Source organism: Sinocyclocheilus grahami, unplaced genomic scaffold (assembly GCF_001515645.1).
Source record: "Sinocyclocheilus grahami isolate Dianchi unplaced genomic scaffold, SAMN03320097.WGS_v1.1 scaffold153.1, whole genome shotgun sequence".
In the NCBI taxonomy this organism is placed as follows: domain Eukaryota; kingdom Metazoa; phylum Chordata; class Actinopteri; order Cypriniformes; family Cyprinidae; genus Sinocyclocheilus; species Sinocyclocheilus grahami.
The window spans coordinates 2,372,614-2,400,259 of NW_015505332.1; the positions used below are offsets into that span (position 1 = coordinate 2,372,614).

The 27,646-nt window shown below is 35.5% G+C and overlaps 1 protein-coding gene across 1 annotated transcript in view; it reads left to right on the forward strand.

The window, feature by feature from the left end:
• Positions 1-664: 664 nt before the first annotated feature.
• Positions 665-27,646, forward strand: part of LOC107592524 (thrombospondin type-1 domain-containing protein 7A-like) — a 139,957-nt gene continuing 112,975 nt past the window's right edge. Inside the window, exon 1 of the mRNA XM_016282055.1 lies at positions 665-1,090. Within this exon, the coding sequence (XP_016137541.1) occupies positions 958-1,090 (133 nt within the window). The 5' untranslated portion in view covers positions 665-957. The remainder of the gene's footprint in view (positions 1,091-27,646) is intronic.

Sequence of the window (27,646 nt, forward strand, 5' to 3'; positions counted from 1 at the left end):
AAAACAAAATTACAATTAAATTAAACAGAAAACTTTTTAAAAAATTTTTGGGGAAAAACAACAATTTAAAGCAGTATTACACTTATTGTTTTTATGTTTAAACCCTTTTTCGTCTTTGACCCATATAGTTGTTATTGTAATCATTAATCAGAATCATGGAATTTTCTTTTTAAGAAGAGAGAGAGAGAGAGAGAGAGCGAGCACATATTGCATTTTGAAGATATATTAAAAACAAACTTTTTATTTCTTCCAAGTAGCATGCACATTGTGCACAAAACATGTATTACAAATGTAAATGGGGTGGATTTTGATTTCGTGCTTTTAGACAGTGCGACTTTTTTTTAGACACTTTCACTTGCATTGTTTTCTTCCAAATTGAAAAAAATCGAAGAATCGAAAAATTGGATCGAATCTTTCATTAATACCGTATTTATCATTTCTTTCATTTACTCATCTAGCTTCATGCAACTCCAGACTCTCAGCACGCAGATACAGAAAATGTGGAATATGCAGTTCATAAATCTCCCTCGTTCTCCCTCCCTCCCTTAGCGACAGCACTCCCCTCTTATCTTGTCGTCTTTAGCGTCACAGGAGCATGGCGAAGGAGCATCCTTGTGCCCTAAGCTTGAGCTCGAGCGAGAGAGAGATAGAGAGAGAGAGAGAGGCAGAGGGAGGGGAGATGCAGCGTCAGTCAGCTGCAGTAGGCAGAGGACAGCAGCAGCAGAAGCAGTAGTGGCTGCCGTTCTCTATTGTTCAGCCAGAACATTCTCCTTTCCTCTCCAGCCAACCAGAGGAGCAGAAGCCCAGGAGGTCCGCTACATGCACCGTTCCTTCGGGGAACACTAACTGAAGAGGCACTCAAACTCTTTCAGTCTGTGCGACTGAACTTCTTTCTCTGCTCTCGTTGGGGTGTTTTTTCCTCCCGACTGAGTGGATTTTACGTGACTCAGGGGAGCCATGGGACTTGGGGTTAGGGGTGCAAGGACAGCGTTCCTGTGTTTATGGAGGTTATTTTTACTGCTCTGTGGAATCCGGACCGCTTGCACCCAAACATCAGAAGACGGGAAGTCGCTGTACTTCTGGGAGACAGGTATACGGCTATTTCCATAAGTACCTTGATGGATGTGAGTGGGATGTGAAGGTTCCAGACTGGCTGATTGCACAAAGTTGCATTGCAATTGTTTTATTATCTGGGGTAAGAAAAAAAAGGACAACTAAAGGTCTTCGGTCTCACTTCAAAACAGCTCTGCGTAGAGTGTTTGAATTATTTCCAATCATCCTAATTTCTGATTCTCAAAGTCTGTAGGGTTGAGAAACATGTCGCCGTTTCAGCACAGTAGGTTGTCTCCATTTTCCCAGGCTGATTGTTCGATTTCTTGTGCTAGATAACAGCCGTATCATTATTATAATGAAATCTGACACTATAATGGAAGGAGCTCTGAGGTACAAAGTAATGGAAGTGATTTGACTTTTGATTGCGAATTTGGCCGTGTTTCACAGTCACCTCTTCTGTGCATCTGCTATAGTATAAAAAAATGATATATTATACTGTATATCACATTATAAAATATACATTTACATTGTCATTTAGCAGACACTTTTATCCAAGGCGACTTACAAATGAGAAAAAATGACAAATTAAAATGACAAATTGTAATAGATATGTAATATTGTAAGTGTTTGTTATATATTAAACAATTATATTTTGTTTTAATTATAAGAAAATGAAGCCTAATTTTAGGACCATAATATTTTTACATTGTGATATTTTTTCATGACACACCTCATCTCCAAATTCTCATTACTGTAATGCAAATGTATAATTAATTCAGTACAACAAATACTGTACATCAATGATTAACAGTTTTATAATTTAAGTAGTGTATATAGTTTTTTTGTAGTACAGTAATCAGAATCAGTGAAATTTCTGATTAAAAAAATTCTCATTGTAATGGAAGAACAAAAAATTCATTTCTGTAATAAAAAAAAATGAAAATCATTCTATTGAAAGAATGAACCAATAAATGAATGAACAAACAAACAAACTCTTTTAATTCAGTATAATGAATACATTCCTGATGAACAATTTGATCATTTTTAGTACATTAATCTGGATCAGTGATTTTTCGGATTAAAAAGATGTCTTGTGAATGTAATCTAGAAGTTCATATGCTATCATTACTATTGGTACAATGCATTCAAATCAAAGCTTTATTTGCAAACCTGTATCTATTCACTGAAACTCTAAAAGTGCTGTTTAGACTCTTCTATTGGCCAAAGCGTGGTCCTGAGTCAACGTGCATTTGTCACTATGTGAGTGAATTTTTAAAGCGGATGTAAGAGCGTAAGGAGATTAAAGGAGCTGCTGGGATTTATACTTTGAAAACGTCCCTGGGACATGCATGCAAAGAAGCGGAGCGGCAAGGCAAACTTAACCTACATATCTCTCTCTTGTAGGTCACAGTAATTACAGATCATTGACTCATTTCATTGAAAAACATCTGGTGGAAATGCGGAGAGTCTATCTTGGATGGGCAGATGCATGATAGTGTGCAGTTTGACTGCGATATCACTCGGGTGCGATAATGTTATTGCGCTTTCTAGAGCGCTCAAGGGGAGGGAAATTTAGTTTTGACGTATGATGTACTGTATGCATAATGAATCTGACCGTAGAAGAGCTCGGGCTTCAACCTGTGGGGAATTGGCTCACATTTCTGCTGTTTATTGGCTTCACAGAAGAGCAATAAATCTGCTGTCTAGGGCTGATATCCTCCCATGATGGAGATGTTCATATAACATGCCTGGAAACACGAGTGCTTCAGACGAGAATAATCCAGCGCTCCTTGAAATGAGGGTTAAAGCCAACAAGCTTTTCGTTAAGTCATTCTTAATGGCTGTGTTTTTCTTGTTGCAATCGATAGAGCTGGCATACTTGGTGCTTTTCTTTCTAATAAGCAGGCTGGATTAAATGGCACACTTGTCTCTGTACATTTCCCTCCCTGTTTGCTGTTTGAACGTGGGTTTGATGTTCAAACATCCCTGGAGAAGACCGGAGCAATTTTGTCCATATCTCTCCATGCCTCAGCCTCCAATTAGAAGCACTCTTTCTTTTTTTATTTGATCAAAATACAGTCTTGTGTTGACCCTCACCGCTCCACATCTCAGCTCTGGCTCCCATGTGTCTCAAACCCAGCTAATATTGACTCAGGAAGGATTCTTAATTAATGAGAGTATTTACAGGCCAAAATTTACTATGTGGGTTACTGTAACCTTGACTTGTAATCTTGGTTGAATAGTGAGTAGCATCAGAAATTAAGAGGAACAATTTGATTTGTAGAGAGATTATTTAGAGTCCAGGATGTCAATTTGTTCGGCACAGGTCACTAAAGCAATAAACCATGAGAGGCTGTCCATTACAGTGATTTTTCCACAGGCAAGGAGAGTTGTTAGGCATGAAGCAAAGTGGATAAAACCACTTCACCTGCAGAACTAGCTTATCGTTATTAATGTGTGAATTTCTGAAATTGGCTGTATATGTATATGTGTAAGGAAATAATGGCACGTTTTCTTAGTCAGCATCTGCTTTTGTATTGTGTATTTTCTATCAGCAGCTCCAAAAAGAAATTAATAAATACAAAAATACCATTAAAAACAATAATAGATACATTTAGATGAAATTTATAATAAAAAATATATAAAATAAAACAATAGAGAAAAACAGAATTTTGATATCTTGTCAATTTTGAATTTGTGAGTATGTGTGTATCGTTTTACTTCATTAATATATTCTTAGGTATGACACAAAATAAGCAATAGAATAATATATATATATATATATATATATATAGTATACATATGTAGATATACATCTGTGTTTTTACTTTGCCATAAAACAACCGTTTTTGGTTCTCCAAAGAACCTTTCAGTGAACAGTACTTAAAAGAACCATTTTTTCTTAGTGTGAGGGACATTTTAATGACCTGAAGAATCTTTCTACTATAAAGATCCTTTTGTGCATTTGAAAGGATCCATGGATGTTAAAGGTTCTTCATGGAACCATAGATGCCAATAAAGAACCCCCTGCAAACCTTTTTGGCCACATAAACCAAATGTGTTATCTTGAATATAAGCCACATACTAAACATCCTGCACCTGCCTAAATTACATTATATTTATTTTCTCATCCTTAAAATGGATCGCATTATGAGCCGAGCCCAAACAACAAGTCCAAAGATGCCTGTCATGGCAACCCTTCTAGAGCGCACTCTGTGAAGCAGCCTTCCAAACGTTAACAAATCATGATGGCTCTGTCGACGGTGGTTTGGTTAAAATCTCCAAACATAACGAGTCTTTGGTTGCTGTTATATTACTCTAGTCAAAAATAGCAGATACCAATGGGCGAGATGGCAAAACGTTGCTGAATCAATGGTGTCAATCGTCACAATTTCGAGAGTTAGTTCTGTTCCTTACACACTCGGAACTGTAATTTAGGGGATTCACTCCAGTATTTAAATGCGGTTGTCGCTCCTGAAACTTTACAGTGCATTGTGTTTAACATGTAATACCGTATTCTAACTGAACACGATGCAACAAGTGAAGTGACGTGACATGTGGCCAAGTATGGTGACCCATACTCGGAATTAGTGCTCTGCATTTTACCCATCCAAAGTGCCACCTACAATCCCTGCCGGTATGAGACTCAAACCCGCAACCTTGGGTTACGAGTCCGATTCTCTAACCATTAGGCCACGACTTCCCCCAACAAATTTTTAAGATTAATTGTTGTTGATGGTTCCATGAAGAACCTTTGCAATCAGTAGAACTTTTCCATTACACAAAAGGTTCTTTCTTTATTGTGAAAAAAAATTGTTAGATTTTTTTTAATATTACTCACACTAAGAAAACAAATTGTTCTTTTAAGAAACATTATTCTGAGAACCAAAAATTGTGCTTTTATTGCATCACTGTGAAAAACCCGTTTTGGAACCTTTATATTTAAAAAAATATATATATACAAATTCGGTGTTTGCAAACAGTGATGACGGTTTTTTTTTGTGGGCAGAGCCTATCTGGTGGCATAAAATTACCGTTTTCAAGTAGCAGTCTATGGAAGCCATGGAATAAAAGAATTTAAAAAAAGTAAATTTGAGTTTATATTTCAAAATTCTGACTTTATTCTTACAATTCCGAGATTATATCTCACAATTCTGATAAGGAAAAACAACTCGTCATTCTCTCTTTTCCCCTGGGCTCATGAGTTTATAGCCCACACTTCTGGCTTATTTGCCACCTGATCTCATGACGAAAATGTATCTGTGGGAACTTTTTTATTTGCGAAATATGTACCAACAAGTACATATCATTGCAGTTTCCAACAGAAATTAACACTAGATGCGGTAAAACAGCGAGCCCTTGTAATCATTTTTGTACACAGTTATGATTACAGCTCCATATGTTTTACTTTCCGGACATAATGAGCTTGCTCGGTAGCTCATCCGGCACAGAATTGGACTTAGGATGAGGAATCCTTGGGTACAAATCCCACCAAAAACATGACTCACAATGAAAGAGCTGAAAGATGAGAGATCGAAAAACAAGCTAAAACGTCATGCTTGTGATTGCATTTTTACGTCACCTTCGCTTTTGTTCATACTATTGGGTAGGTTTAGGTGTAGTGCAGATGGTACGTTATTTTAAAGCATCATGGAGCATTAGACTTATAGTGCCACTTAACAGATATTTCCATTCAGAACTGCGGTGACACAAAACCAGGGTGCGAACTACGGGGGAGCTTAGCTCCCCTTAATAAGACATGGGCTCCCCTGAAAATGTGATTTGTGAAATTTTGGGGGGTCTTGTGATCATCGTGGAATATTATGTGTAAAATTACAAAAATATCATTCATGCATGATGGCGATTTAAACCTAATTCACTTCCATAAAGAGAACTATACATGCTGTTCTTGTCATGAGCATCAAGGTGTGGGGGCGCTGCGGTGCAAATTCCTCTCATGTTTAGTACGTTAACTCAAAGATTCGTAGAAAAAAATATAAACGGTGGACTCTGTGGTCGATTCTGTCCCCTTGTCCAAATACCCACACTTGCGGTCTTGGCCACGTGAGAGTGTGTGCGCGCGGCAGGAAGTAAGTGCGTAAGACTGTCCCAGGTCTTAAAAACGCCAAAGCGCAGTGCCCTTAACGCACACTAAATCCACACTATCTCGAATACCGCTCCAGAGCGCTGTTCGAGGCTTAGTGTCCGATTCTGACATCCAAAGGCACAAAAATAAAAGATTTTCTCTTATTCCATGGATTTTAGCCGTCTCCCTCCACTTGTTACGTGTGTTTTTCTGCCACTACAAAGCGCGCGCAGCTGCAAGGGACGTAACTGTGACGTCTACTCCAAATTGGTCTATATATAAATATCTTGTATTGCATCATGCTTGTTTATAACACAGTGAGAACTATTGGCTTTACTCTCAACCAATAGGAACAGTTAATACAGACTGAACTCTTGTGTGTGGCCCTTGCCTCAGCAGGGTTTATCCACTCTTAGAGCAGAGATTACCCAGATTACGCAGGATTCGCCTCTTGTCTCCTGATCACACAATCCCCCAGGAACAAAGATGTACTGTCAGAGACACTGACACCTCACACCACGTTACCTACTATAATAAGGCTTGTTAATGAAGCGAGAGCATTCAGGTTGCCTTTGCTCCGCCCAATAAACACACACACACACACACAAAATTGAACATGCAGGCTTTGTGTGTTCCCAAATGTCACTTTTCACGTTTATTTATATATAGCGCTTTGTACAAGCTTTAAAGCTTGTAAAGAAGCTTAAAAAGACAATAGTGTGTGTGATTACTCAGCTCAGTTTAGTATGTTTTTTTCAGTTTAGTTCAATAACAGCATAAACATTGCAAACTCTATTCAACTAAAAGCAGCTCTACAGAAGATAGGAGTCATTATTTAGATCAAGTCAGTTCAATCTTAATTCAACTGGAAGCAGAGGCCTGTTCCATAAAACAAGTTTACCAAATAAACCCGGCTTATTTCAGTTAGTCTGACTTATTTTGAATCAAATCAACTGACAACACGTCAGACTAACTAAAATAAACCTGGCTTATTTGGTAAACTTGTTTTATGAAACAGGCCCCAGATCTACAGAAGGCAATAGTGTCATTATTCAGCTCGAGTCAGTTGATTCAATTCAGCTGAATAAGTGTCGTTCATCAATTATGAAACAAATTTGATTAAGCTGTAATGCAGCTCTACAGAAGACAGTGTCGTTATCCACTATCCAGCTCAATTGAGTTTTGTTAGTTTTATAAGTTTTGTTCTCATCCAATAGTGTGAGTACAGTCAAGTCGATAATATTACAGAAGTGTTTTTTAAACTCCCAAAATGCTTTGAAGTTTGTGGAGTTCAGACTAAGGGCATGGGATCAGAGGCCACTTATAGTCCAAATAATTGCTATTTTAAGAGGTCCTGGAGCTGTTTGAAGATTCCTTGTCTCAAAATAAGAGGCTTTATTGAAAGTGGAGTGTGAGGATAAGCTCTGTGTTAAAGACCGAAATGTTATTTCAAGAAAATTGAATGGAGGGAAAAAATGAAGGTGACTTAATTGTCACCTTCTTTCCAAGAAGCAGATAAGGAAATGTGCCGGGTGAAATTCTGAACTCATTTCAGGGAATGCATTTGAATGTCACCCCATGTGACCCTGATTTTCATACGGACCTACCGGCAAACAAACCCCACGACTATAATTGGTTGAAAACTACTCCAGACTCCTGGCAAAGGGCTTTAAATTTAGGACGTGCATACAAATGAGGCCGGTTTCCTCTGAATATATTATTCTTACAAAACGTTAAAGGGCATTTTAACAGTTTGGAAAATGCATTTCCCTTGTGTGAATGATTTTTATTTCTGCTTATTTTGAAGCACCTAAATTCGACTTTAATTTAAGAAAGCTGCAGTCCTAATTGCACTGCGCATTAAGAGTGTGAACTTCCCAGAAGCAGCTTGATCGTGCTCATATTCACTAAATGGTGCACATCCTATTCTCTGCACGCTTTAACCGCTGCATTATACCACATATTCCTTTGGGATGAAATGTGACCTGGGTTGCATGTTCTTAAGTGCTGCAGAGGTACTGTGGAGGTTTAAAGCTGAAGCATTTTCATTATGTTTATTACATCATTTTCACTTGCTGTCACATGTTATTTTCTTTTTTGGTTGCCAATAGTTTCCCACAAGGGAGTAAGGAGTACGATTCTGTGATATTTGTGGATGTCTCATAAAACTGTAAGCTCTTTGTGTCCAAGTGATGATACTGCTTTCAATATAGTCACTGTACACTGGTTAAATGAAGTCATCAACTCTATGGAGTGGAGTCAAGGCCAATTTTATTATATAATTTTTGGGGGGATATTTAGCTCTTCGTATATTTTGTTCGAGTTAGGACTCGTGATACAGCTAAAAAAATATTTCTGAAAATGAAATTTCTTTTAAACAGTATTATAAGAAGTATTTTACTTTTCACTTCTTATCTATTTTTAACATATCCTTGCTGAATAAAAGTATTAATTTCTTAAAAAAAAAAAAAGACAGTGTATATTGTTGCAAAAGGATTTCTTAAAATTGTTTTCCACTTTTAAGTTACACAAAATTACAAAAATAATATCTTAATGTTTTTGATTATTTTACATTTCAATATATACTGTATATATATATATATATATATATATATACTGTATATATATATTTTTTTTTTTGGTATTTTATTATTAGTATTATTTTCATTAATTCAAAATTCAGTTCAAAATTTTAGATTTTCTCAAAAGCCATTTCAGAGCAATTAGAAATAAGGAAGCAATATTTACTCATTTCTTTCTTTAATTGTCAGCTGCGGATTGCGTTTGAGTTTTGAATTTTTAATGCTCCCATATTAGCAGAAGTAGGTGATGTAGTCTTTAAGAAACTTAATGACAAATAAAGAGCATGTTAAAATTATTGTAATATTCATGATACTGCTTGCATTTATTAAAATATATTGTCATGGATGTATATTGAATATTTTATATTGTTCAGCCCAAATTCCAGAATTGAAAACAACAAGCATTTATAAAACTCACACAGTGACCCTAGTAGAGTGTGAACAGACTATTGTGAGATCAGTCTTTCAAGGAATATTGCGTTTAAATCCCTTTATTTAGTCAAAGAAAGTACTAAACCTTATGTTTGTTGCATTATAGTGGAGGCATGCAGTTGTTGCATTATAATGTTACATAACCAGTTATTTTTGCCTCAAAGGGTCAGTAAATGTGTTACAGCATAATAGTTTCTTTAAAAAAATCTGCTTTTTATGAAATAGGTCGCCCTTTACAGATGTGCATGTGTGGTCTCGGTCCTGCTGGGAAAATGGTGTTTGTTTAATCTAAATTGCAGGGCTTATGCTAAGACCAAGGCATCTCTAATATGGCTGTGTTGTGTGGATTAAAGATTATTCTAGATCCATAAAGTTTATTTAGTATGGCATTAGAGGATTAGTCCTTTACACCATGTTCCACAATGTCTTACTGCCAGACCACATATGATTATGACTTCACAAAGCATCTTGCATGAAAAACCAATAAAGATCATTTTGAAAAAAAAAAGATTTGAAAGGAATTGTAAGAAAGAAAAGACTAAAACTGAGATTTATTCTCCATAAAGCTTTATCAATGTTCAAATATCTAGTAAGCTGCCTACTATTTTCGTGGTTAACTAAAACTAAAAAATGTAAAACATTTTTGTTACTTCGGAATAAAAAGTTAACTGAAATAAAATATTAAGAATTGTATTTTCTTTCAGCTAGTTACCAAGGCAACATTTTCAATTTATAACCTAAACCTACCTTGTACTAAAAGAACTAAAACTGATACTAAAACATTCATAAAATCTTTATAGTAGATTTATTAAAAAAATAATAAATACAAATAAAATGAATAAAACATTAAAATGAAAATAGATAATATACAAATTGAAAATATTTAAACTATAATAGTATCTTTATTATATTAAAATAAGTACTATTCAGTAAACAATATTCAGTGTTTTAATTATTAATTCAATACTGAAGGATATCTAAATAAATCAGTTCAATCCAAATAAAAATTGCATCTTTTACATAGTATTTACGTGCTGTGATTTTTATGCTTATTAGATTATTGTGCTATTAGCTTACCTTTAAGCATTTAGCAAATGCTTTTATCCAAAGAGTAAACAATATTCATAATGTGCAATACCAGATTGTATAAATATTTAGCAACTTTATCACACCAAATGTTATTGAAATCAAATATGAGTCAATTCTGCTGTGCGCTTCATTTGATGAATGATATTTGTATGCGGATATAGAGCATTTCAATTGTCATGTCAGGTGCTCTCTGAGAAGGCAGTTCATTAGGTTTTGTAACACAGCCTGTTTACCTGCAGATACATTGAATATTTAAGGCTGAACAGAACGACCTCAAATCTTTTCAAGTGTCTCCTCAGCAAGAGGCTGAAAATGCTTAATACTCTGACAATACCGACTGAAAGAGGTCAGCTAACTTCACATGCACCCTGCTGTGGATGCTTTCTGAACTCTCCAGAGCCAAATGAAAGAGATCGCCTGTGTTCACCTAGAGAAAACAAGCCCTGAACACCTCAACAATGTACACTCAAGAGCTCTTCTTTCATCTTCGTGAAGCAACAGCTTTTCAGAGAATTGATTGAAATGAACTCTGTTTTGTAAGTGCATTGACATTTATTTGGCAGATGTAGTCATTGTTCCTGTGGATAATTGAGCAAAGGAAGTATACGCTAAAAAAAATCTGTAAGAATAAGGCACAATGTACTGTATTAATATGAAGGAATTTTCTGTATTGATTTTTTTTTTATGGGTGATTTACCTGTATTATCAATCTTGCACTGCATTGCATTGCATTTTATTGTTTGTAAAATTAATGGCAGAAAATTGACAGTTCATTTTCCAATGAGAGTACAATGAACAATTAATTAAAATATTACATTGTCCTCTGACTGTAGGGTTAGGTAAGGGTTTGGCTGATCAGGTTACATTGTTCCAGGAGCTTGTTGTATTGGTTTGATGTGATTTCACATAACCTGCACTCAGCATGCTGCCCAGAACACTTCAATAAGCACATTCACCAGAACTTTGTAAAGACTCTCACTACAGATAATCATCTTTGACAGGCTTCTGGATCTGAAGGAAACAAGCAGGTGGCTGCAGGCTGGTCAGCTCATTTCCTGCACCTCTCTCAACTTTTCTAGTCTTTGGTGTTCAGTAGCAAACCTGAGTTTGAGAGGTTACTCATTCATAGCTTGGGAGGCTTGATGAGTTCATTTGGGTTTCATTTAAAAGACACCATTGTAGTAGAGTAAGAGTATAGCGCTAGAAAAGTGGATGGCATACTTCAGATGATTTAGTCTTCGAATAAGTTTAATAAGAAATGTTTGAATTAATTTTGAAGATACATTGATGTTCGAGAGTGTAGTAAGATTTTTTTTTTTTTTTAAAGAAGTCTCTTATCCTCACCAAGGCTGTATTTATTGATCAGAAAATACAGTAAAAATAGTAATACTGTGAAATATTATTACTATTTAAAATAACTGCTTTCTATTTAAATATATTGGAAAGTACCATTTATTCCTGTAATGTAAAGTTGAATTTTCGCCATCATTACTCCAGTCTTCAGTGTCACATGATCCTTCAGAAATCATTCTAATATGTGCTGCTCAAGAAACATTTCTGATTATTATCAATGTTGAAAACAGTTGTGCTGCTTCATATTTTTGTTGAAACCATGATGCATCTTTTTCAATGCATCATGGAGATTGGAGATTTACTGCTGATCACAGAACCGTGCTTCACTGAAAGATACGCATGACAATCGCAGCTTCTGTCGAATCGCGATCTCGATTCCATTTCGATTTATCGTGCAGCCCTAATTATACATGTATTTACTGTAACTTTTGATCAATTTAATTCATCCTTGCTGAATAAAAGTATTAATTTCTTTAAAAAAAAGCAATCTTTTGTGAGCTTAGTTTGAAACATTGTTGAGTGAACCTCTACATATGAGATTTCTCCGCAAGAAAATCAAAAAATCTTTACCAAAAGTCTCCATTTAATCTCCTGGCTGTGTATGAGAGAATATTTTAAATAGATCTCAGTAAGTTTTCTTTTATATGTATTCCATTCTCCCTTTCCAGTTTTGTACCATTGTGTAAAACCTCATTTGTACAGTAATTTAGTTCTGCTCTGATGTGGGTGTTGTTTGTAGTGCCAGTTCTCGCTGTGGCAGCACCTCCACATTTACACCCCGGCACTGACGCCTTCAGATCTCTTCTAAAGGCACAGCGGGCGTGAGCTTCAGCTCTGTCGCACCTCCCATTATAGTTCACTTCATTTACTGACACAATGCCAATACTGATGTCTTTCATCTTCTCTAATTACTCAACTTCGTTACTCAATACCTGCCTCCCTGTGTCAGAACGATATGTTTTCAGCTCCACGTGCGTCAGTGGAGTGTGCTGACACTGTGCTGATGAGCTATTGATATTTTTGAGAGCAGTGGGCTGAGGGCTACTATCTATGTGACCCATATGGGTGGGCATCTGCTTCATATTCTAGATTCCAAGAATGAAAATTCTGTCATTATTTACTCACTCATTATGCCATTCCAAACCCATATGCTGTTATTTTTTTCCTTGAATCATAAAAGAAGAATTTTCATGCATGTCATTTATAGACAACAACAGTTGTGATTTGGTGCATAACACTCCAACAAGGGCTACAAAACAACATTAAAGGAGTAGTTCACTTCTAGAATGAAAATGTCCTGATTATTTATGTCATCCAAGATGTTCATGTCTTTCTTTCTTCAGTCGCAAAGAAATTAAGGTTTTTGAGGAAAACATTCCAGGATTTTTCTCTATATAGTGGACCTTTATGGTAGCCAAAAGATTGAAGGTCCAAATTGAAGTTTCAATGCAGCTTCAAAGGAATAAGGGTCTTATCTAGCAAAACGATCGGTCATTTTCTAAGAAAAATACAAATTTATATACTTTTTAACCAGAAATGCTTATCGAAATGAACATCTTGGATGACAGAGGGCTAAGTAAATTATCAGGGAATTTTGAACTACTCATTTAAAGAACCTTAAAAGTAGTCCATACAGCTTGTGGACTATACTCTAGGTCTGTTTCACATTTTTGTGAGGAACATACTCACTGTATTGAGGCTTTTATTTTGGACAGGTTTAAGGTCAGAGATTTTGTTGTTTCTTATCCAGAAAATGTTTTGCTTCACACTCATTTGTATTCACAGTTTCAAGTTCAAGTTCAAAACGTCTCATCTAAAGATGATTAGTGTGGAAAATTTGAGAATTAAGATGTACGTAATTGCTATTTGTGTTAAAGATCCAAAAATTGTCAGCCAAACCCATTTGAACCAAAATATTTACTTGTAGTAGGTAGATCCTGAGATTTAAAATTAATATTTCAATCATTTAACAATGTGCAGGTAAACAATTTATATTTAGTTAGTCTTTTATTTAGTTTTTATTTTATAATTGTATTTAAAATGTAACATTTTTATGGTTAATTAATTATTCGCTTTTCATCAAAATTATTTGAAGTAGCTCCTGAGAGTTAATATTTCAATGATTTAAGTTAATAAAGGGGAAGTCGTGGCCTAATGGTTAGAGAGTCGGACTCATAACCCAAAGGTTGCAGGTTCAAGTCTCATACCGGCAGGGATTGTAGGTGGGGGGAGTGAATGTACAGTGCTCTCTTCCACCTTCAATACCACGACTGAGGTGCCTTTGAGCAAGGCACCGAACCCCCAATTGCTCCCCGGGAGCCGCAGCAAAAATGGCTGCCCACTGCTCCGGGTGTGTGTTCACGGTGTGTGGGTGTGTGCACTTTGGATGGGTTAAATGCAGAGCACTAATTCCGAGTATGGGTCACCATACTTGGCCACATTTCACTTCAACTTAATATTTTAATAATCTATGAACGCATTCGCATGTTTACAGTTTTCTATTGGTTAACGCTCACATGACATGCAGGTAAACAAATGAAACGTTTAATCTTTTTAGTTAGTGTTTTTATATTTATTGTAAAACAATTTTTACTTATTTAATTTCATTTATTTTTAAATGTATTCATGTATTTATATTTTGATTTAAGTTAATTATTTTTATATGTATTTTTTTTAATCAACTCACACGTCCTTGCAGTTCCTTCACAGGGGAAACCTTGTCCAGGTCTACTGAAATCATATATGCGCTTTATTTGGGGACATTTTTAAAAAAAAATATATATTGACCACTCAGGAATTCTGTGCAATTTTGAACAGTAGTGTTGTTTCATTAAAAAATGCTATGATTTACACTTACTTACACTTCTTCATTGTCTCTGTAGATTATTTATTAGAAAATAAGCTTTGAAACATATGTTACAGCTTTACAAAGAATATATTGAGATATATATTAATCTATAGCCTATATATAGACTTGGAATATGGTGCATGAGTCATTTGGATGAAATTATTGTGTGCACTACTCATTTAAAGTCCAATTTTATCCATTAGAACTTGATTGAATTGTTAAAATTTGATGTTTTGGTGTAAAGCAAAGCAAATTATTACAAATGCATGTAATTTTACCACAGAATTCTATCAAGATAGTCAATTTTAACGTCAAGCCTAAACCTGACTAAATTTATTGTATTATACTCATTTTTAAATGTATTTTTCATCATATATTGTTGATCTGGATACTTTGCCCTGTCACTGTCCCTCACCTTCCCACCAGATTATTTCTTCTTCTTCTTCATGAATTTCTCCTCCGTCAGATTATGATTCCATGCGCCGGGCGGCGTTCCACTGTGTTGCCTACGTGTTCCTCTCCCACTCAGTTCATGTCGAGATCTCTGTGCAGTCGGGCTCTGATGAAGACTGTTTTTTGCAGCGAGGGGATTGGATTACATCGCTGTCACAGCTGTCAGTCATGGCACGAGCCCCCTGTGCCATGCTGACAACTGCAGCCATAGCAACCACGCCGTGACGACGGTGTTATATTAGGCATAGCATCGTTTTGAACTTCTTTCTTCTGGTACTCTGCATCTGCTTCCTTTGAGTGTGTTTCTACAGTGGCTCCTGACACCAGCTTCTGTTAAACTGAGTGTGTTACACAGTTTCCTTATGTGGAGGAAGCACTTTGTTATTAAGGGTGGGCAATGTGACTAAAATCCTGTGTGAGTCATTTTAGATCACTGTAACAGTATATATCATCAGCATAGTTTTTCTTTTATTTCTATTGCGCTTTATTGTGAAATTACAAATCATTCCAGTGTTTAGTGCTATAGCAACAGCAAGTTCATGAGTTTGATTTCCATATGCATGAACTAATTAAATGTATGAGTTGAATACAATGTAAGCATGAAAGTGAAAATAAAAGGTTAATCAAATTCGATCGTTTTCCCGTTTTAGATGCAAAAGATGTGATCAAAAATAAATGAAAAAATAAATAGCTTCGCATTATGAAACACTTGAGTTGAAAAGACTGAAAACATTAAAACTAATATTATAAAACGTCAATTCTGAATTATGCTTGGCAAAAGTACTAATTTGTTCAAAAGTGGTAATTTTTGCAGTTGGTAATTTTTAAGAATGTTTTTGAAAAACGTATCTCTCTTTTCTTATTATTATCAGTGTTAGGGGCTTAATTACAGTGTTACTGCTTAATTCTTTGTGGAAACTACACTACACTGTGAATTTTTATTTTATTTTATAAAAACAGAATAATTAATAAAATTAATTTAACAATTTTTATTTATTTATATAATAATTTATATATATACCGGTGTGTGTGTGTGTGTGTGTATATATATATTTGTAATTAATGAAACATTTTACAAGAAATGAATTTAAGTGTTTCTAACAAATTTTCACTTGTGACTTGTCGTTTCTTTGTAATTATATTTTTTTTGTGTGAAATTTACTAGCAATCGCTGAGTCAAATTTATTAAAGCTATTATAAATAGCCAAACTAATGTCAACAAGAAATCAGAAATTACTTTTTTTTGTGTGTTATTGTGACCATTATATCAGTGCACATTATTTATAAAAAAAAAAAGGGGAAAAGTTTGTAATAGCTTCAATCAAAATGCACCTTCAATGGCTTTTTTCTGACTTCATTTAGGACATGAGATCTAATTGCTAAATAGCTTTGGCTCCATTTGATCTGGCTCCATTCAGGTATGTAACACCTGATTTTTTCTTGTCAAAAGTTTTATATTGTCTTGTCGTGGTAAAACTTTGGCATATTTCACACATGTATGACAACTGAACAGCTAAGGTTATAGGAGTGTTAAGGTTATAGAAAAATCTACCAGCTGACACATTTCTAGCATCATACTGTCAAAACCGCCCATCCGTACAGCCCTAGTGTATCCTGACATGAGCTCTTGTTAAACTGAACCTGTTACAGTTTCCGTACATGCAGGAAGCACATTATGCTGAAAACAATGTGGCTGGTGTCCCCGTTCTCTCCATTTCTTCCCTGACAACATGCTGTAGCTCATGCATGAAACCGTATGGCTCTAGGTATGTTTTTTTTTAAAATGCGTGGAGTATTTGCAGTAGTGGAGCCACTTGCCTGAGTGCGAGTCTGTGTGCTTGTGCTGTATGTAGGTCAGTCCGATCTCTCGCTATCCTTCTGATAAACCCAGCAGTCCTGCACGGCATCACTATCTCTGCTAGCTGGTGTAACTAGTGGGAAAAAGGCTACAGATGGAATCTTGCATTGGCTAGTGACAGTTTTTGAAAGATTTATACGATTAAAGTGTTGAATGCGGCATCATGTGACTGCCGTGGAGTGTGTGGGTGTGTATTGCCATGGCTCAGAGAACCGAGGCAGCTGGTATTTACATGAGCACAGATTGGCCAGGAGATAGCATGTGGAGGGATGAGACATGAGTGAGTTTTTCATTCCTCCCATTCAGCTTGCTGAGAGACCACCATCACAAGTGCAGAAAAGTTTGTCCTGCAAAGTTTTATGGGAGTATGAGGCAGATTGGAAGTGTTTAATTATGTGTTTATTCACAACTGTAAATGTAATGCCAACAATGGTACAATATGTGTAATATATGCAATACTACTACTACTATTTATTTATTTGTAATTTTTGTATTTATTTAAAATACACTACCATTCAAAAGTTTGGGTCAAAAAGATAAAAAAAATAAAAAATAATACTTTTATTCAGCAAAGATGCATTAAATTAATCAAAAGTGACAGTGAAGACATTTATAATGTAACAAAAAAATCTAGTTTATATAAATACTGTTCTTTTGAATGGTTTTCACAAAAATATGAAGCAGCACAACTGATTGCAACTTTGATAATAATAAGAAATGTTTCTTGAGCAAAACAGCATATTAGAATGATTTCTGAAGGATCATTTGTCATAAAATATTACATCTTTGGAACAATATTTGTATGCTTAATTTTTTATTTTATTTTTTATATTAATATGTATATTTATAGGCTATACAGCAACCCTGCAATCCCACAGAGGATAAGCTGTTTGGAAAATTGATGTATATTTAAATTTAATATTAGGAAGCCTTTGTAAAACATTATAGAATTATTAGTTTGAAAAAACTTTATAGTATTTATTACAGTGAAAAATATGTAAGCAATGTCTTAAATAATTTATAATTAAATGTATGCAATTATTATATTGCATTTATGTGATGCAAGTATGAGAAACCTTTCTGGAAACAATTTTAGCATTTCACAAAATTGACAAATCGTATGAGCAAATTTTGATCAACATTTCTCACACTGCAACTTGATTTTGCTAATAAATGACTGAATCCACATCAGACCTGACCAAAGAAATAAAAAAAGCTTCATGTTTTCCCAGTGCCCTTCATTTTGACTAGAGAATGCGTCAGTGTCTGATCTGGTGAAAACATGCTCTTTGGAACGGGGCGGCGCTTGAGTTCTTTTGATGCGCTTCCTGCTGGGGTGGTCTTTGAACACAGCTCTTTGGATTTGAGTCTGCTGACCCGTCAGAGCCGAGGCCGACATACACCCATCCGTCTCGCTTTAGAGATAAACTCCACAAACTGTGTCTGCAATTCCAGAGACAGAACGGATGAGCTCCTTCTTCTGTTGCAGATAAACTGTCCTGGTGATCACCAATACTCCATAATCATCTGCAGGACCTTCAGGCTTAAAGCAGGACGACATGTTTCACATTCACTGTCTTATACAGGGATTTATATGGAAGCACGTTTCCGCCACTGAAAAAATAAAAAGGGCAATTGTGACTTTATTTGCATTTTTCTTGCATTATCTCAGAATTGCATTTCTGACTTTTTTTTTTCGCAATTGACCCATTCCCCTTCATTACTGTTGCCATGTCCATCAAGCCATAGCGCTCTCACGCTACACATCATGCTCTCATGCAGTAAAAGATACAGTGGTGTGAAAAAGTGTTGGCCCCCTTCCTGATTTCTTATTTTTTTGCATGTTTGTCACACTTTAATGTTTCAGATCATCAAACAAATTTAAATAATAGTAAAAGATAACACAAGTGAACACAACATGCAGTTTTTAAATGAAGGTTTTTATTATTAAGGGAAAACAAAATCCAAAACTACATGACCCTGTGTGAAGAAGTGTTTGCCCCCCTGTTAAAACTGTGGTTTATCACACCTGAGTTCAATTTCTCTAGCCACACCCAGGCCTGATTACTGCCACACCTGTCTTTGACTAATATTTAAATTAGTTTGATGATCTGAAACATTAAAGTGTGACAAACATGCAAAAAAATAAGAAATCAGGACGGGGGCCAACACTTTTTCACACCACTGTAGATCATGGAGCAAAGAGAAAACTGACAACATGCTGACAGACAAGACAGGGCAGGTTACTTTTGGTATGAAATAAAGTCTAAGCTGTCAAATTTTGTAAGAAGTTCAAATAATAAATGCCATTTTGTGGCTCTTAAATGTGCCATGACAGATCGCTTTAGCGCCTATATTGCAATTCTGACTTTATTGCTCAGAGTTAGTCTCGCAATTCTGAATTTATAACACACAATTACGGCTTTATATCATGCAATAATTTTGAGTTTATATTTTGCAATTGTGAGAAAAAAGTCAGAATTGAGATAAAAAGTCACAATTACCTTTTTACTTTTGTTCAGTGGCAGAAATGGACTTCCATAATTTATACTCTAGTCTACCTTGTTATATATTTCATAACTCAAGAAACTTCATGACATTTTCAGACATGTTTCATGAAGTGTCAGTGTTGTTTGAGATGTTTCTGTAAAAAATTCTCAGGAGAAATAAAAATACAAGATTCCACAAGAGGGTTTTCACAGTGATGCCATAGAAGAACCGTTTTTGGTTCCCCAAAGAACCTTTCAGTGAACAGTCCTTAAATTAAGGATTTTTTTCTTAGAGAAAAGAACATTTTAATAATCTAAGGAACCTTTTTCCACTATAAAAAACTGTTTGTGCAATGGAAAGGTCCCGTAAATGTTAAGGTTCTTCACGGAACCGTTGCTTCAACTAAAGAACCTTTATTTTCAAATTATCTGTGCCAATATCAACATTACTATTAGCTGTATGTAAACATACAGCTAATAGTAATGTTGGTATTGGCACAGATAATTTGATCTTTAAAGGATTTGATTGAATTTGGTTGAAATATCATATTAAGATCTTAAGCAAAAGTCTCCAATTTCTGTCTTTGAGAAGCTATTGAGATATTAGTTTCATTTATGAGAAGGTGGAGAGCATTATATGCTATTGCTTGTTCTTTCAAAGCTCAGAAGACTTAAGCGTTTCATTTTGACATTTTGACATGCATGAAACAATTATTGAGATAATTCTAGGCATTTAGCCATGAATCAGACAATTATTGAGATCAATTTTTATTAAGTCATTTTTAACGTTTCTAGAGTGAGCCATGTTTGAATAAAGGCTTTTTAACATTTTGGAACTGGAAGAAGTGCCTTGGATCCGTGGTTTCTATAGATATAATTTTGAACCCAACCAAAGAGCACCTTCTGGGACAATTAAACGGAGGTCCTTTCAGCAAGTAGCGCTCCAAGATATTTTCTTTGAATTATTGAGATCATTTGGTTTTGGGAGAATTTGATGAGAAAAATTCGAGTTCAGATTGTGATCTTTGACTCTTGATTGCAGGATCCGAGCAAAATTGGTGACCTCTTCTTTTGAAAGTGTAGCTTTCATGAGACCGTTTCAGGACAGTGACTCAACACGAGTTTTCATGAAGAGATTTGTGTTTTACCTGATTTGTGTCCTAACCATCACAGAGCCCCTCCTATCCCGATTACAGCTCTAATCCCAACAGGGCGGATTCAGCAAACACTCATTCAACCTTCAAGCACGATTAAATGGGAAAAATGTTGGAAAAGTCCAGATGTTGGGATGGCTGAAGAGGATGTGAGGTGTGTGTTTGTTGAGATAAATCCCTGCTTTTCCACCGCTGTGCTTCATTGATTGCCTCTTTCCTTCTGCCCTCTCGATGTGTTGGGTCAGATTACAACGTTTGATCACCGGCGACACGCAGCGTCTGAGTCCAGAATGTTTATGAGGATTTAATCTGCGGGAAGTATCACAATCCTGTAGATCTATTTTAGGGCTCCATTTAGATGATTTAAATGTGTCCGCAAGTGTGTTGGGAACTGAGAATCAATCCTTATTTAGAAACCAGTATCACTTTTAATTATATAAAAAAGGAATTTTATGTATTAGCAAACTAGCGTAGTTTGAGTCTCAAATCCAAATTTTTTAGCGAATTTCTGTGAACTGGTAACTTTTACTGTGTTTGTGAGACTTTTTATGATATGAACTTGTTCATTTACATTGGATACGGAAAGTATTCAGACCCCCTTAAATTTTTCACTCTTTGTCATATTGCAGCCATTTGCTAAAATCATTTAAGTTAATTTTTTTCCTCATTAATGTACACACAGCACCCCATATTGACAGAAAAACAATGTGTATTAGTAAAAATACACTACCAAACGTGGGTCAGTGAGATTTAAAAAAAAATAAATAATAAATACTTTAATTCAGCAAGGATACATTAAACTGATCAAAAGTGACAGTAAAGATATTTATAATGTTACAAAAGATGTTTACTGCAAATAACGGGTTTTTGAATGTTCTATTCATCAAATAAACCTGGAAAACCTAAAAAAAAAAAAACTCCACAAAAACATAAAGCAGAAAATAATGATGCTGAAAATTCAGCTTTGCATCACTGAAATAAATTCAATTTTAAAATATATATTCAAATAGAAAACAGTAATTGAAAATTGTAATAATATTTCACAATATTGTTTTTACTGTATTTGTGATCAAATAAATGCAGCCTGAGCCAAATGCATTCAGAGCATAGTTTTATTGTTTTGTGTCGTATATTTGTTTAGAACCATATATAATTTGGAACAATTATTCTTGAAGCATAAATAGAATTGTTAATGGAATCATTAAGAAAAATAAACAGAATCTGAACCAGATGATTCCTTATGATTTCCATCCCTAGTTCTGAGAGAATCAGCGTTGGTTGAAAGTAGTTAAATTAGAGCCAAGCTAGAAGAGTACAACAAAATGAACTCAAATTAATCAGGCAGTCGTGTTTTTGAACAGCTTCATTTACTTCACTAAAATGAATTGGACTTCCCAGCGCAACATATGAGAGCGAAAGCAAGGCATTCTCTTAAAGTCTGTATGATTATTTCCTCGGTTTGCTTGCCGAAGAGCTGCGTGTGCAGTATAGAGTGCCAAAAAAACTAGTAGTATTTTTCTTTTCAGCATAATTATCTTCTGCTCACTTCAGGACATAAATAATTTACCAAACCAGTGATTCCATATGCAACAAACTGGCCTGATATCTGCGCAAACTCTCTTTATTTTCCTCACACGTGTTTGCCCAGGCTCGAGGAGAAGAGCAATCACATGCCAGGGGGAAAAAAGAGAAGTGTGATCGTTCATCCTGCCCTCCTGCTAATAGAAAGCAGCAGTGTTCATCGTGCCCCCGCCTGCTGTGATCACAGCCCAGTGGCCGTGTCATCTCAGAGGAGAGCCGGCCTCCAGGCGAGCTGCACACGTGTCTCTTTAAAGCTCTCTGAAGAAAATGTGAGTGGTGTGGGTAATCGCCAGGGTGTTGCAATGTGGCTGCTAAAGTGTTTTGAGTGGTTTTTAGTGTGTTGCTATGCGGTTGTTAGGGTCTTTTGATTATTAGGTGGTTGTTTTCTGGCCCAAGTCTTTCCTTAAGGTTTTTCTTTTTTTTTGCCAGTTTTGTGATTTGCCCTTAAAAAAATGTAAGTCGGAGTGGGTGGGGTTAAAAACAACAACATTTTTTATGTGTAATTTATTTTGTTTTATGTTTCCATTGACTCCATTGATGGCCATTCCATAGTCATGTATTCTATTTAAATAAGTAAAAAAAAAAAAAAAAATTATAATTTTTTTTTTTTTTACTTTTGAGGAGATTTAAAAAAAAACGTTTTTGAAAGAAGTCTCCTCTGCTCACCAAGGCTACATTTATTTGATCAAAAATACAGAAAAAACAGTAATATTGTGAAAAAATGATTACAATTTAACTTTCCTATTCGAATATATTTGTCACGGTGCGGTAAGAGAGCACTGTAAAAAAACAGGGTCTGGGTCCAAATGCAGGTGAAACTTAGATTTAATAAACAGAAAGGCAGACAACAAGAAACAAGAACGGATCTACAAAACAGGATCAGGAAAGGGATACAACTTCGGCAACCAACGTGCTTGCATCAACCAACATACAAACAACTACACTTAGGTCCGTGTGTAGTTAACAAAAATAACAACTTTATTCAACAATTCGTCTCCTCTGTGTGACGCAGCTGACACAGAATAGCACACGCTGTTTACGTTCAGTGGATATTCTCCAAAATGGCACCAGGGTGACGCAGAGGAGACAAATTGTTGAATAAAGTCGTTATTTTTGTTTTCTTTGCGTACAAAAAGTATTCTCATAGCTTCGTAAAATTACGGTTGAACCCCTGATGTCACATGAATTATTTTACCGATCTCCTTGCTACGTTTCTGGACCTTGATTGTGGTAATTACATTGCTGTCTATGGGAGGGTCAGAGAGCTCTCAGAATGCATCAAAAATATCTTAATTTGTGTTCCGAAGATGAACGGAGGTCTTACGGGTTTAGAACGACATGAGGGTGAGTAATTAATGACAGAATTTTCATTTTTGGGTGAACTAACCCTTTAATGCAGTGAAACAGGAAGTTGATGTAACTCAGGCATGCAGCCACCTACTGTCAACAGGAAGTGACATGTTTAACACTGTGATGCACTATTAGCAACACAGTAAAATATGCCATTGTGTGCGAAACATGCTAGAAAAATGCTCAAACATGCTAGCAACACTTACTAAGTGCTAAAGCATGCTATTAATACCATGAAACAGGAAGTTATTGTAACTCATGCATACAATGCCCAATCTGCCCCAAACTTCACACGTGTTATAATAGTCCTGACCTGAACACATCTAAAGGCCAATATTCAGTTAAAATTATAGCGCCACTTGCTGGCAACAGGAAATGTCTTGTTTTACACTAACTTAAACATGCAATGTCTGATCTGCCCCAAACATCACACTTTTGATAAGAGTCCTGGCCTTAACACATCTTAAGGCCAATATTCAGTTATAATCATAGCCCCACCTGTTGGCAGAAAGGAAATTTGGCACATATAAATGACTTTGACATATTCCGCCTATATTTACCATTTTAAAAGCATATTGCCCGCTGTTCGCTGTTTTCCTAGGGCCACCGGGTGGCGGTGAGCCTGGGTGCGAGGGCCCTTTCATCACTGCTTGCAGCTATAATTTAAAATGTAATTTATTCCTGTGATGCAAAGCTGTATTTTCAGCATCATTACTCCAGTCTTCAGTGTCACATAAACCTTCAGAAATCAGACACATTTCTTATGTTTATTAATTTAAAAGAAAGTTGTGTTGCTTAATATATTTGTGAAAACCATATGTATTTTAAGGATTCTTTGGGGAATTGAAAGTCCAAAAAAACAGCATTTAAAATATATGTAATTAATGTAATTATAAGAAAATAATAAATTTATGTAAAATGTGAATAATGTTACTTTTGTTCAATTTAATGCATTTATTAATTTAATGCAATATTATTGCTAATTAAAATATTTTAAATTAAAAAATTATATAAATAAACTTACTTCTGAAATTTAGTCTATAAGTTACATTGTTTTTCTTATAGCAGTAAAAATAAAGGTGCTTCACGATGCCATAGAAGAACCTTTTTGTCTAAATGGTTCCATAAAGAACCTTTAACATCTGAAGAACCTTTCTGTTTCACAAAAGGTTCTTTGGGGTGAAAGAAGGTTCTTCAGATTATAAAAAGGAAAGAAAGAGATGGTTCTTTAAAGAACCTTTGACTGAATGGTTCTTTGTGGAACCAAAAATGGTTCTTCTGTGGCATCGCTTGAAGAACCTTTTGAAGCACCTTTATTTTTAAGAGTGTAGTTGATTACCTGTGCTCTTAAAAGCACGAAATGGACATGTTTTATTTTGCTGCAAGGGGTTGAAATAGAGTCACAAGTACTAGTATAATCAGCCTGTTTTTGTTCTAGTCGACTGCCTGGTGTTCTGCGTCTTAGATGTTTTCGCCTGCTGAGTTCAGTTCTATGCGTCTCTGTATTTTTATTCGCATATACTCTGTTCTCTCTCATTTTTTTAATGTTTTTGTAATGAGTAACATTAAATATAGCAGCACTTTTGAAAATGTCTTCCCCACATGAACCAGCACTTACAGAATGAGAGATTCATTTTCTATAAAGCTGCTTTGAAACCATATGCATTGTTAAAAGGGCTATACAAATAAGCTTGACTTGAAATAAGTATAAAACTAATGTTGTACTGCACAATTGTAGGTAACCTGCATATTCTTACCACCCAAAAAATCCCACCTTGCTCTTTTTCACATTGAAATATATCAGTTTACAGGAGTATTATGGTTTGCTAATGGCTAACTTTATGTTGTACATAATCTGGAATATTCCTTCAATTTGTCACACCCACGTTGAACATGATAGGCCTATGTGATGAGCAAAGATGATGAATGGAACAAAATCTAATGCAATCTAATGACTGAAGCTTGTAGAATCAAAGGAAGTCAGGAGGAGGAGTTTGATGGTGCAGCCAGAATATAATGAAGATGCACAAGCGATTGTGAGCCTCCCTCTGATGTAATAATCTCATTATCTAATGCAAGAATCATTTTAGCGCAGTGGAGAGGAAAACAAAGTGCTTTGTTTACAGCAGTGTGAAACTCCTCCTTTAATGGGTGCAAGAGGCATCACTATACTGACCCTTTTCAAATGGAAATCATGCTGAAATCTAGCTGATTTAAACCTGAGAGTTGCGTCGAAATCATTTGATGTGAACGCACACATTGGAAGGCGTGCGTCTTATGAACCTGAGATCTCCCACAACATGCCTGTTCTCTCTTTCAAGTTGTTCCCTTGTAGCTCTTGAAAGCCTGACGCGTCCATTAGTGTTTCAGCTACAATGACTCAAGATGTGCTTGATTTGAAGCGCTGTGGCAGTCTACTGTAAACACAGGCCGTTTTAAACCTCCAGTATCTTTCTTTTCTTGGATATATTGTATTTTGGGGGGGGGGATTAGTTATGAAGCAGGATGTAACCGTATCCCTTTAGCCTTTGACTTTGTCCTTACTGGGTTACAATGGTCATTCAAAACCTGGATATATAATCTCATATCATTATATATATATATATAACAATAATAGAATTAGTACTGTCCCGAATGAGATGTGACCCTGGACCACAAAACCAGTCTTAAGTCGCTGGGGTATATTTGTAGCAATAGCCAAAAATACATTGTAGGGGTCAAAATTATTGATTTTTCTTTTATGCCAAAAATCATTAGGATATTAAGTAAAGATCATGTTCCATGAAGATATTTTGTAAATTTCCTACTGTAAATATATCAAAACTTAATTTTTGAATCGTAATATGCATGGCTAAGGACTTCATTTGGACATCTTTAAAGGCAATTTTCTCAGTATTTAGATTTTTTTTGCACCCTCAGATTCCAGATTTTCAAATAGTTGCATCTCGGCCAAATATTCAATGGAAATATTGGAAAGCTTATTTATTCAGCTTTCAGATGATGCATAAATCTCAATTTTGAGATTTCAAATTTACCCTTATGACTGGTTTTGTGGTCCATGGTCACATATTTTGCATAAAAGATGTTTACATATAGTATACAAGACCCAATAATAGTTGATTTTATAAAGTTGACATACTCTTGAATCTGTGTGTTGTTGCCTTGATGATTCATGTCTTTTTTGTTTTGTGATGGTTGTTCATGAGTCCCTTGTTGGTCCTGAACAGTTAAATGATCTGATGTTCTTCGGCAAAGATGGGCTCATCCATCTTTTTCACACTGAAGACAACTGAGGGACTCATACGCAACTATTACAAAAGGTTCAAATGGTCACTAGCTATGTTTCCATCCAAAGATGCAAATTTAACTTATGCGCAAAACTGGAATATTGCATAAAACATTTGCGAATAAAGCACCGTTTCCATTCAACGAGTCAAAGAGAACAAAATCGTCACTTTCTGATAAACTGGCACTAAATATCTCAAAGAAAACTAGGAGAAGCCACTGAATATAATAATTTTCATATAATAAATTACTTACGCCTCAGAGCGAGCAGACGTAGCACAATAAATGCAGTCATTGCTTTCGGAGGTGGATGCCTGCTGTTTGGGAACGCAGTCATGTAAGACAGTAATTATACAGAAATACTTTACTTTGACAGACTTTCCTCAGGCATTTCCTCAGAACGACCAAAACAACATATAGATGCTGTGAACGTGATCGGTTCGCTGGTTAGTCAAGTTATCCCGTCTCATAGCGCAAAGTGGAATTTATGGTGGAATTTATTCAGTAAATGTGTTTCCATCATAGTTTATGTGCATTTTTTTCTTATCGGATAAAAAGTTTATCCTACTCAATTGTGCGCATACGTTTTTTTATGTGCATTATTAGAATTTTCCATCCAGCGTTTTTTTATGCGACATTCCAAAATGCGCATAAAAATAGGTGGATGGAAACATAGCTATTGATGCTCCAGAAGGAAACAGTGCATTAAGAGCTGGGGGGTGAAAACTTATGAACAGAATGAAGATGTGTACATTTTTCTCATTTTGTTTAAAAATAAGAAAGTTATAGAAGATGCTTACTTGAAGACAAAATAAGTACAATTTACCCAGATCTTCACCCCTTGGCTCTTAATACATTGTGTTTTCTTCTGGAGCATCAGTAAACATTCAAAACTTTTGTCCCTCATTTTTTGTCAGTGTGAAAAGACGATCTCAAAATCATATGGTCACTACTGGAAAGGGATCAAATATGCAAAAATGTTACGTTAATTTAGTGTGATTATGTAAAAAAATCATGTCATTTAAAAAAAAAA